Source organism: Phaseolus vulgaris, chromosome 1 (assembly GCF_000499845.2).
Source record: "Phaseolus vulgaris cultivar G19833 chromosome 1, P. vulgaris v2.0, whole genome shotgun sequence".
NCBI classification, from domain to species: Eukaryota; Viridiplantae; Streptophyta; class Magnoliopsida; order Fabales; family Fabaceae; genus Phaseolus; species Phaseolus vulgaris.
This window is the reverse complement of record NC_023759.2, coordinates 44507430-44520553: the sequence shown is the minus strand read 5'-3', so window position 1 is coordinate 44520553 and position 13124 is coordinate 44507430. Positions and strand designations below refer to the sequence as shown.

Here is a 13124-nt window from a genome sequence, read left to right as displayed (position 1 = left end):
AAGACTCATGTTGAAAACGCGGACAGGAGCAAAGGGATTCGTCCTCCCACAGTGCCGATCGACCGGGATCGGCATCGCCCAAATAGGGGTCCCCGTTTCCACAACTACACCCCCTTGACTGTACCAAGGGGTAAGATTCTCGACGAAGCACTACAGATCGAATTGATTCCGGCACTGAAGCAGTCGCAAACCCCTCCCAATGCCGATACCAGTAAACGTTGCCAGTACCATCGTAACTATGGCCACACGACCGAAGGATGCCAAGCACTGAAAGACAAAATCGAAGAGCTCGTCTAGGCCGGCCATCTCCGCAAGTTCGTGAAAACCACCGTTACTGCATCCAGGTCACCCCAGCGTGATCATGATCCCCAAGAACGTTCAAGACGAAGAGACGACCGAACCCGCGACAATCATTATCGGTCAAACAGAAGAAAAAGAAGCGAAAGTCCGATCAGACGAACGAGGCCTAAAAGCGAAAGCCCCGAACGTAGGAGTTGAACTAAACAAAAAGTTCGCGCAGTCATCAATACAATCGCTGGACCGGTGTCACTCGGCCAACCCCCTCAAGAGATTAATTACATTGCAGGTGGTTTTGCGGGTGGAGGTTGTTCTAATTCAGCAAGGAAAAAACATTTAAGAGCAGTTCAGTCCATTCATTCGACCTCCACACAACGCCGACCGCACATACCACCAATCACTTTCACTGACGAAGATTTCACAGCAATTGATCCATCTCAAGACGACCCCATGGTAATAACTGTGGAGATAGATAAGTTTGCAATCGCAAAAGTTTTAGTAGATCAGGGTAGCTCGGTCGACATCCTTTACTGGGATACATTTAAAAAGATGAAGATTTCAGAGGCAGAGATACAACCCTACAACGAGCAGATAGTTGGTTTCTCAGGGGAAAGAGTGGATACGAAAGGATTTATCGATCTATACACCACATTCAGCGATGATTACCTTAGTAAGACCATCAACATACGATACCTACTCGTCAACGCCAACACATCGTACAATATTTTGCTCGGTCGTCCATCTATCAACAGGTTGAAAGCCATTGTCTCAACTCCTCACTTGGCTATGAAGTTCCCCTCAGTCAATGGAGATATAACAACCGTGCATGTAGATCAGAAGATAGCACGAGAGTGTTATGTAGCTAGCCTGAAAGTGGAGCCAACCCGAAGGCTTTATACCACGTCAACCGAACGAACCCCAGAGCGAAGAGGCCGGTCGCTAGAAAGACGTTCTAGAGGAAGAGAATCTAGAAGACACTTGGTCGCTTTAGTTGATCTAGATCCTCGGCTGGATGATCCCCGGATGGAAGCAGGGGAAGATCTTCAACCCATATTCCTCCGTGACAAAGACCGAAAGACGCACATGGGAACATCTCTTAAACCGGACGACCGAGAGGCGATCGGTAAAACATTAACAAAGAATGCTGATCTTTTCGCTTGGACGGCTGTAGACATGCCAGGGGTAAAATCAGATGTGATTACCCATCGGTTGTCTGTCTATACAGAGGCCAGACCGATCGCCCAAAAGAAAAGGAAACTAGGTGAAGAACGGCGCAAAGCCGCACGGGAAGAAACAGACAAGCTAATTCAAGCTGGTTTTATTCGGAAGGCCCACTATACAACGTGGCTAGCCAATGTAGTCATGGTAAAAAAGGCGAATGGAAAATGGAGAATGTGTGTAGATTACACAAACCTTAACAAAGCATGCCCAAAGGACTCGTATCCCTTACCTACAATCGACCGACTGGTCGACGGTGCAGCCGGTCATCAAATCCTAAGTTTCCTTGATGCTTATTCGGGTTACAACCAAATACAAATGTACCACCGTGATCGAGAAAAGACCGCGTTTAGAACAGATTATGATAACTTCTTCTATGAAGTCATGTCATTCGGCCTCAAGAACGCCGGAGCCACGTACCAGCGACTTATGGATCACGTGTTCCACGACATGATCGGTCGGAATGTGGAAGTATATGTTGACGACATCGTCGTCAAATTAGATTCTTGCGAACAACATATTTCTGACTTAAAAGAAGTTTTTCAAGCCTTGCGTCAATACCGCATGCGTTTGAACCCGGAAAAGTGCGCGTTCGGCGTAGAAGGTGGGAAGTTCTTAAGCTTCATGCTCACCCATCGGGGCATAGAGGCTAATCCAGAAAAATGCAAGGCAATCACTGAAATGCGAAGTCCCAGCGAACTCAAAGAGATTCAGAGACTAGTCGGTCGTCTTACATCGTTATCTCGGTTCGTACCAAAGCTTGCCGAACGAACAAGACCCATTATAAAACTTTAGAAGAAAACGAATAAATTTGAATGGACAGATGAATGCGAACAAAATTTCCAACAGCTAAAAACATTTCTAGCATCCCCACCGGTCATCCAGAAACCGAACGCACGAGAACCCATTGTGGTCTACCTCGCTGTCTCCAATGAAGCAGTGAGTTCCGTTCTAGTACAAAAAATTGAAGCGGAAGAACGACTGGTATATTTCGTCAGCCGAGTCTTACACGATGCGGAGACCCGGTACCAAATGGTCGAAAAAGTTGCCTTAGCTTTAGTCATTACCGCACGACGGATGCGGATGTACTTCCAAAATCACAAGATTATTGTTAAGACTAACTATCCCATTATGAAGATTCTCACCAAGCCTGACCTGGCCGGACGAATGATAGGTTGGGCAGTCGAACTGTCAGAATTCCATATCAAATACCAACCCAGGGGAGCCATCAAGTCCCAAGCCCTTGCCGACTTCACAGCAGAACTCACTCCCTATCCGACCGAAGAAACTCCCCAATGGACATTATACGTAGATGGATCATCAAACAGTCGTTCGTCCGGAGCGGGAGTTGTACTTGAAGGACCAGGGGAGATTGTTGTCGAACAAGCCATGAAATTTGAATTTAAAACTTCCAATAATCAGGCCGAATATGAAGCTATAATCGCAGGTCTACATCTGGCGATTGAGTTAGAGATAACAAATATAATTTGTAAGAGCGACTCCCGTCTAGTCGTTGGACAACTCACAGGGGAATATGAGGTAAGAGAAACATTACTCCAACAGTATTTTCATTTTGTGAAAAATCTTCTAAACAGGTTCAAAGAAATCTCATTCCAACATGTACGAAGGGAAAACAACACTAGGGCGGACGCTCTATCAAGATTGGCTACCCTAAAAAAGAAAGGTGTCCACCGGTCGGCCATACACGTGACCCTCGCTAAACCAAGTGTTGGTACCGAAGAATGCATGGCGACCGACACTCAACCCAATTGGATGACTCCCATAAAACAATATCTGACCGATGGTGCATGCGATTCACACTTAGAGAAAACAATGAAACTACAAGTCGCCCGATACATACTCATTGGCCAAGATCTTTACAGGAGAGGGTACTCCCGTCCCCTCCTAAAATGCCTTAGTCCAGATCGAGTCACCTATGTGATGACCGAGTTACACGAAGGGATATGCGGAACCCATTCAGGAGCACGGACCATGTCCGCCAAAATCCTGAGAGCTGGATACTACTGGCCGACCGTGCAGGGAGACTGCACTGAATACGTTCAAAAATGTGTGAAATGTCAGGAGTTCGGCGCCTTATCACACCAAAAACCAGAACACCTGCACTACATCCTATCCCCCTGGCCGTTTGTGAAATGGGGAATGAAGCAAGCGACGCGAAACTTAGAGCAAGAGAAACGGAAAACCCTCAACTCCACAAATGAAGCACTATTTATAGGCAAAGAGGTGAAAAGCAAAATTCATGCGTTCGTCTAGCACCATTAGATCAAATCTAATCTAACGGTCAAACACGCTCGGCATATGAAACGACACGTAATCCTCACCATTCAATCGATCTAGATGTGACAGCATCCCCAAACGGCAGCTCTGCCATGCGTCACATCTCTGCCACGCATTAATGATGCCAGCTGTCAAGCATTGTCTCAAAATCCCCTGGCGTCTTATACGACTCTTCGTCCTTCCATGACCTCGAGCCTGGGGGGCAAGTGTACCGGTCGGCACCGGACGACCGCGTGGTTCGAATTAAATTATCTAATTTACGTGGTTACACGTGGAATAAACGGTTACAATTCCCGCTGAGCAACAAACACACGTGAGCACTCCCTGAATTTTCGGGAACATGCCTTAGATCCCAGGAAATGTTTCTGATCAATAGATAATTTATAAAATGTTTCTGATCAATAGATAATTTATACTTTCCCAGAAATTATTATGGTGCTTAAAGATATTAGCACCAAAACTTCTACATGGTCCTTTCTACTATTTGTTAGTTGGATACTAAGCCCAACTCATTGCGACGCGATGCTTGAGATAAATCATATTTATTTCGTTAATTTCTTCTCTAATTATAATTGGAAGCCTTTTTAGAAGCATGTTTATATTTTATTAAAATAAGTTCATGAAATAAATAAGTTTATTTCAGTCAAACTAACGTATGTAATTTAAAAACTATCATTGAAATATAAATTGTATTTTTTATTAAATAAACAACGACATAATTTCATCTTGCGTTTAAATATTTTCTGATGCGATGAAATTGATATATTAAATGTTGATTTTGGCTTAATCCCAAGTCCCACATCGGTGGATTCATTGTTTGGGAAGGAGGTTTGAGGGTTATAAATTAAACTCTCCTCCTTCACTGTTATATATCCCAATTTGTAACATCTTCTCTCATAATAATAAAAGTGAGTTGTTTTTGCTGTGCTCGGAGATTAGGCTAAATTGGCCGAACTCCGTTAACAATTTTCGGGTGTGTTTTTCCTCTTTATCTCTTTTATTATTTCGCTTTATTTATTCAATATTATTTGTCGGGTAGCTCTGTTAGGGTTTTGTTTTAGTGGGAAAATTACCCGTTTTTCCCAACAAGTGGTATCAAGAGCTGAAGGTTCGCCCTTGGGTTGTTTGAAATTATATGTAATATTGAATATTATATTGTGAGTCTGTAATGGCAAATAAAGATCAAGAAGGGAAGGCTCTGCAAGATGCAAATGTTGCAGAAAGCAAAAGTGATGTGTTGATTGTCTCGCTTTCAGCATCATTGCATCCAGATGAGTGGATATTGGATTCAGGTTGTACCTATCATATGTGTCCCATTCGGGAATGGTTCTTTGATTTTCAAGAACTCGATGGCGGGGTTGTTTACATGGGTAATGATAATCCATGTAAGACAGTCGGGATAGGTTCAATCAAGCTGCGGAATCATGATGGATCCACCAGAATTTTGCGGGATGTACGGTACATGCCAAAGTTGAAGAAGAATCTCATCTCATTGGGGGCTTTAGAATCTAAAGGCCTAGTTGTGACGATGCGAGATGGAATTCTTAAAGCAACTTCAAGAGCACTGGTGATGTTGAAAGGCGTGAGGAAGAACAATTTGTATTACTACCAAGGTAGTACAGTGGTGGGGACAGTAGCGGCAGCAACTTCTAGCTCTAAGAAGGATGCTGAGGCAACGAAGTTGTGGCATATGAGGTTGGGACATGCTGGAGAGAAATCCTTGCAAATTCTTACCAAGCAGGGATTGTTGAAAGGTACGAAGGCTTGCAAACTTGAATTTTGTGAGCATTGTATTCTGGGAAAACAACGAAGAGTGAAGTTTGGCACTGCAATTCGCAATACCAAGGGTATTCTGGATTATGTGCATTCAGATGTGTGGGGACCTGCCAAGACTCCGTCAATCGGAGGTAGGCATTATTTTGTCACTTTTGTGGATGATTTTTCCAGGAGAGTTTGGGTGTTTACTATGAAGAACAAAAATGATGTGCTTGAAATTTTCCTTAAGTGGAAAGCTCAAGTTGAAAACCAGACAGGAAGGAAGATTAAGGTTCTCCGAACAGACAATGGAGGAGAATACAAGAGTGATCCGTTCCTGAAGGTATGCCAAGATTGTGGCATAGTTCGGCACTTCACTGTTAGAAAAACACCACAGCAGAATGGGGTGTCGGAGCGTATGAGCAAGACACTTGTGGAGAAAGTTCGTTGTATGTTGTCTAATGCTGAGTTAGGCAAAGAGTTTTGGGCTGAGGTTGTGACATACGCTTAACATCTCGTCAATCGTTTGCCATCATCTGCTATAGATGGCAAAACCCCGTTAGAGGTATGGTCTGGAAAACCTGCAACTGATTATGATTCTTTGCATGTTTTTGGTTCTATTGCATATTATCATGTGATTGAATCAAAGTTGGATCCACAGGCAAAGAAGGCTCTTTTCATGGGCTTTAGTCCTGGAGTGAAGGGATACCGTTTGTGGTGTCTAGAGGCAAAGAAGACGATTATCAGCAGGGATGTTACCTTTGATGAATCTGCCATGTTAAAGAAGGTAAATCCAGAAGGAGCTGATAGTACTCCGCAACAAGTGGAGTGTGCCCGGAAGCAGGTGGAGTTTGAGCCGACAGTGGTGATCCCAACACGAAATACCACAAGTGACTCTCCTATGGAAGAAGAAGAGTCAGATGAGGAACAAGTTCCTACCCAAGAATGTCAACAACAATCAGTGTCAATTGCAGTTAGAAGACAGAGACGAGATATTCAGAAGCCTGCTCGTTTCATGGATATGGTTGCCTATGCACTTCCAGTTGTTGATGACATTCCATCCACTTACCCAGAAGCCATTCTGAGTTCAGAGAGTGGTAATTGGGTAGGTGCGATGGAAGAGGAGATGCAGTCTTTGAAGAAGAACAAGACGTGGAAGTTGGCACAATTACCAAAAGGTAAGAAGGCAATTGGGTGCAAATGAGTATTTGCAAAGAAAGAAGGATTTCCTAATAAAGAAGATGTTCGCTACAAGGCAAGGTTGGTTGCTAAAGGCTTTGCTCAGAGGGAGGGAATTGATTATAATGAGGTATTTTCTCCAGTTGTTAAACATTCCTCCATTCGAATTTTGTTGGCCTTGGTAGCACAGTTGAATTTGGAGCTTGCTCAACTTGATGTAAAGACCGCGTTCCTACACGGTGACTTGAAGGAGGAAATCTATATGACTCAACCAGAAGGATACAAGGTTGATGGTAAAGAAGATTGGGTTTGTAAACTTAGCAAATCATTGTACGGACTGAAACAATCTCCGAGACAGTGGTACAAACGATTTGATAAGTTCATGAAGGATCAGAAGTACAAGAGAAGCAAATATGATCACTGTGTGTATTTGTGCAGACTTGAAGATGGTTCCTACATTTACTTACTCTTATATGTTGATGATATGCTGATTGCAGCAAAGAGCCAAGTTGAGATTGACAGGTTAAAGGCTCAGTTGAGTAAAGAGTTCGAGATGAAGGATTTGGGGGAAGCCAAGAAGATTCTCGGCATGGAGATAAACAGGGACAGAGAGAGGGGAAAATTTTGGCTGTCACAGAAGCAGTATTTGCAGAAGGTACTACAACGTTTTGGTATACACGAAGATACAAAACCTGTAAGTACCCCACTTGCTCCTCATTTGAAATTGAGTAGCCATTTATCTCTGACGACTGATGAAGAACGAGAATACATGGCGAAAGTCCCATATGCAAATGCAGTTGGAAGCTTGATGTATGCAATGGTGTGTACAAGACCAGATATTTCACAGGCTATGAGTGTTGTTAGCAGGTACATGCATAATCCAGGCAAGGGACATTGGCAAGCTGTGAGATGGATTCTACGGTACCAACAAAATACCTTAGATGTTGGATTGACATTTGAGCAAGATGAATCACTTGGTCAATGCATAGTTGGATATTGTGATTCTGATTATGCAGGTGATTTGGATAAGCGACGGTCTACAACTGGCTATTTGTTCACTTTAGCAAAAGCGCCAGTTAGTTGGAAGTCTACCTTGCAGTCTACGGTGGCTTTGTCTACGACAGAGGCAGAGTATATGGCGATTACAGAGGCTGTGAAGGAAGAAATTTGGCTTCATGGGTTGCTTAAAGACTTGGGAGTTGGTCAGAAACAACTTGAGTTATATTATGACAGTCAGAGTGCTATTCATTTAGCAAAGAATCAAGTCTTTCATGCACGGACGAAGCACATTGATGTTCGTTATCACTTTGTGCGTGAGATTCTCGAAGAAGAGGAGATTGTTCTCCAGAAGATTCACACTACGGAGAATCCTGCAGATATGCTCACCAAGGTGGTTACAAGGACCAAGTTTGAACATTGTTTAGACTTGGTTAATATCTTGCACATTTGAAGTTGGCGCCCGGAGGCGCAAATTTGAAGCACTGCAAAGTTTGTCTTTGTTATGTTTTGAGAAGATTTGTTTTAGGTGGGACTTGAAATTAAGCCAAGGTGGAGATTTGTTGATTTTGGCTTAATCCCAAGTCCCACATCGGTGGATTCATTGTTTGGGAAGGAGGTTTGAGGGTTATAAATTAAACTCTCCTCCTTCACTGTTATATATCCCAATTTGTAATATCTTCTCTCATAATAATAAAAGTGAGTTGTAAGGAGGTTTGAGGGTTATAAATTAAACTCTCATCCTTCACTGTTATATATCCCAATTTGTAATATCTTCTCTCATAATAATAAAAGTGAGTTGTTTTTGCTATGCTAGGAGATTAGGCTAAATTGGCCGAACTCCGTTAACAATTTTCGGGTGTGTTTTTCCTCTTTATCTCTTTTATTATTTCGCTTTATTTATTCAATATTATTTGTCGGGTAGCTCTGTTAGGGTTTTGTTTTAGTGGAAAAATTACCCGTTTTTCCCAACATTAAATCCAAGACATACTGATAAATATATTATTATTATTATTATTATTCTTATATTTATTTGGTTCCCTGTGTAGGCAATTAGTGTAATATTTCCCTTCTATTTTTTTTTTAATTTGAAAGTTATTTTGTTGTTAACAACTAAAGTCAAAAGATAACTCTGAATATTAAATTTAGAAACATTTACAATACGGTAAATATAATTTTTCTATAAAATTTTATAACTAATATACATATATAATCAAAATTAAAATTAAAATTTATGAAGATTGATAATGATATTGATAACTTAAGGGGAGTAATCTTACATATTTATAAAATACTTATTTAATTTATTATATATATATTTATTTATTTTTGTATAAAAGAGAATGAGAAAATTTCTAGTAGTTAAACAATTTATTAATTACTTTTTTTATTTTTTAGATTTGTTCGGCTAACTCTTCCTCTTGTTTTTTTTTTCAGTCAAGATCTCTTTTCTTTGTAAGTTTTTTTATTGGAAATATATCAAAAAAAATACTCTGACACTCAAGTAAGTATTCAATATTTAATGTTTAGAGTAATAAATATTTAATAATAATATATATTTTTTAAAATTATTTAGATGATTCATAATTAAAGATAAAGATGTATGATCTAATTTTTTAAATCACTAAATCTTATTAATAATCTCTTAATCTTAATATATTTTAAGCATGGGCATAACTAAATTCTGAAATTTCTAGGACTCATACCGGAACCATATCTTATGATATGTTACTAAATCTTCTAAAGAACATAATTATGATAATAAAAAATTTAAAGAGTGTATATTAAAGTCATACTTGTTTGGGTTCACTGAGCACCGAGCTGGTGGTAGGTGAGTGAGAGAGGAAACAGCAACTCCACCTTTTCACCGAACTCTACCCACTTTGAGTCAGCAATTGTTTTGCATAAATAAGGAAAGGTCAAAAGAGTCACATCACATGCGGAGCCACTTTGCAAGTGGGAAGGTCATCATGACAGTGCCACGTAATAAACAAATATTAGATTAGATGGACCCCACCACACTCCTAAATGTCAACTAAGAAGAATGCGTCATCCCTTCCGTCATTCTCTACTCCTTCTCACTCCACACTGTTGCTCATTTCGATGGATCTAAAACTTGCAGATCCAAGATTCTTATACGGGCCGGGCGAGGCCCAATCCTCTTCCTTCACTACTCTTCTCCTTTTCCATCTCCTCACACAAAACCACATCCCAACAATAATAACCCCAACCATTCCCAAAACCGTTATCACAATTCCAACCCGTACCCAAACCCGATTCTTTTCTCGATCCCCTTTTTTAACTTTGAAATACCCCACTTTTGACTCATCTCCGCTACCCAACATGCTTTCGATCGGATTCTCCAACATGTAGCAGAACCCGGTCCCATTGTTATACACCGCTCCCCAACAGCTACAGTTCTTCTCACACAACTGCTCGCATTCCGCCAAAGACGGCGTAGTCACGTGCCTAAGGAGCTCCTTATGCGGTGGCTCCACGCCGCTCCTTCTCAGCACCCAGTAATCGCTTTTACTCCTACCAATTCCTTCTTCCCCACACAACTCTCCACCAACATCGTTGAAGCACCCACCCGCTTCGAACCGGGTTCGGTTATCTAAACAGGAGCATCCAGACCCGCCGGGCCTGCACAAGCCGTAGGAACCGCAGGAGCGGGGGAGTTCGCAGGTCTCAGAAATAGCTTGGTAGTTAGTTAGCCAGTTGGAACCGTCCCAGTAATAAGCTTTCAAATTCCCGTCCGCTTCCATCCGCATGAACAAAAACGACGCCGCTGTGACAGCCTGTTGGAAGCTGTTGAACTTTTGAACATCCGCGGGCTTCTCGTCGTTTGTCTGATACATCCCGAGGTAACCCTCCGGGTTGACTCGGGCGTAAATCGGTCCCTTCCCTTCCTGCACTTCCGCTTTCGTCTCCAGTACCGTGCGTTTCCAATATAAATACTTGTTTCCTTCGTATAGTCCCATGTAATCGTTGCCTAACCGCAATGAATATAATCCGTTGGAAGATAACAAAGACATTTTGGAGGTGAAGTTCTGGCCCTGGACGATGGTATTTGTGGGAAACTCAAAACTTTCCCAGAGGGGACTGCCTTTGGTTTGGACTTGCAAGTTGGAGGTGTTGAGGAGCACCGCGCGGTCTCCGTTTGTAGCGGTTGACCACGAAACGCGCGTTTCGGGGTCCGACAACACGAGACTACCGTTGAAGAAGAGGCGTGTGGTATCGAACCAGGACGCTGCGCGAGTTGGGTTGGCCACCCAGAAAGGCTCCGAGGATGCGACGTGGAGGATGGCTAGTGCCAGCTGGTTTCCGTTCACGCGGAGGAAGCCCAGAGAGAAGTTTCCGGTGGGGTCACTCAGAAGTGGCTGAAACGACGGCGTTGAAGGCTCTGGTGTCGCGGAGAAGCCCGTGTGAAGCTCTTGCGTGATGGAAGTGCATCTCAACGTGAGAATCTGGATGGACAGAAATAGAAGCACCATAAACCGAGGCTGATGAGTTCCCAACATGTTGAACATCACAGTTGGCAGTATCATATAGAAAACGAGGTCGTGAGTAGAGTGTCACATTTATAAGGTTAACGCTCTTTATATAATAAAAATAAAGATCATATATTAATTAATTAAAGATTTCGGGGGCACAAAAATAGTATACGGCAATGAACCTTACTTTAATACAGAGTCATAAGGTTTTTTATAACTAAATTCCATAATGAAATTATGGGAATGAGGTGTGCATTGCGGATAGCCGGATAAGCGGAAAACGCTTAGTGTCTCCGGATTCTCTCGAAGTTCCAATCTAAGTAAATCAATGTCTTAAAGTATTTTAGTATTTTTTTTTCTTGAACGGGTGTTGGGATCTAGTAAACGATTGTCTTACTCTTTTCTTCGGTCGGTCATTGTCATTTTTAGCTTTTTGTTTCGTCTTTCTCCTTTCGGTCATTCGGTCTCATAGGCTAGGATGGTATCTGCAAAAGACACTCCAACGCTCAAGTTAGTCAGGGTGTCAGCACTCGATTGTCAGAGTACTGGAGATAATGACGTACCTGATTCTTGGAATATGAATTATTTATATTATACTAATGGGTCTTTATTGGTGCGTCGAATTAGGAGGTTAGTTCATGTTTAAGGTTGCGCTAAACAATTTTTAATTATGGATTAATCCTGCTAACTTGGTCAACACATGGCTCGTCGTCATGGGTCGATCGGTCACGTATCGTCACATGATCTTTTTATCGTAGTCAAGTGGTCGAGTTCCTGATCGATTCATTGAGTCATTTGGTCGTCTCAGTACATTTTTTTATATTATGATTAGAGACTCATAAATCTATATGACCTAGTTTAATAAATATTTAGGTAGAAACTAAATTTAACACTATAAAAATGGATGAATATTCTTAAGATAAAAAGTAATAAACACTTTATTGTAAAGATATATTCTTTTCTAGTACTTTTTTTTAGAATCAAACCTAAGTGTAGAGGGGAGTGTAATCATAGGTACAAAAGACATAAAGAGGGGAGTGTAATCATAGGTACAGAAGACATAAAGATCAGAAGTCCACAATCTATAAGACCTTGTGTAAAAGATATTTAGTCTTGTAAAACAAGGTGTATCTTGAGGTTAAAGATTTACGATTTAATGTTTATGGTTTATGGAATATCAAAATTGTCTATAATTAAGATGATTTTTGTTTGATTTCTTTCTCCTAAAAAAGCCACATATATTAAAAATAATTTTAATTTTTTTCTAATACATTAAAGTTAGTGTATAATAAAGAAGATTTTTAATATTTGTTTTGTTTAAAGTGAAGTCCTACCTATGAAGCATGACTTGAGTTGTTTCAATTTTGAACTAAAATGATGCACAATAAAAATAAAGTGTATTTTTTTAAAAATTTCTGATTTCATTATTTTGTTTGATTTATATAATAAATTACTATATTATTGATAAGAAAATAAATAGTACATTGAAATTTAATAAAGAAAAAAAACAAAACAAAAACAAATTATTAATACCAAAATACACTGAAATTTAATAAAAAAATCAATTTATTTAAAAATATTAAATGATATTACATAAAAAATTATTTACTTATTTATTTGATAAATTGTTTAATGATTTATTTAATAAACCATTTTGTTATTTTGTTAGTTATGCAATATATTTTGTTATTTTTTTTATTTAATTATGTGATATTTTTAATATATTATTTGTTTTGTTATGTTAATAATACTTATAATTGTAAAAACGACTCATGATTAACTGTAAAAATTTCAATAAGATGAGTAAATAAACATTACAAAAATATGACATCAATTATTATTCATATGGACAATTCTCACTATTTTGACAATCAGTTTTTCCATGCA

At 40.3% G+C, this 13124-nt stretch overlaps 1 protein-coding gene across 1 annotated transcript; it reads right to left on the bottom strand.

The window, feature by feature from the left end:
- Positions 1–9352: 9352 nt before the first annotated feature.
- LOC137814540 (PAN domain-containing protein At5g03700) lies at positions 9353–12405 on the bottom strand. The gene has a single exon (XM_068617335.1). The coding sequence runs from the start codon at positions 11289–11291 to the stop codon at positions 9822–9824; it is 1470 nt and encodes a 489-aa protein (XP_068473436.1). The 5' UTR covers positions 11292–12405; the 3' UTR covers positions 9353–9821.
- Positions 12406–13124: the final 719 nt, after the last annotated feature.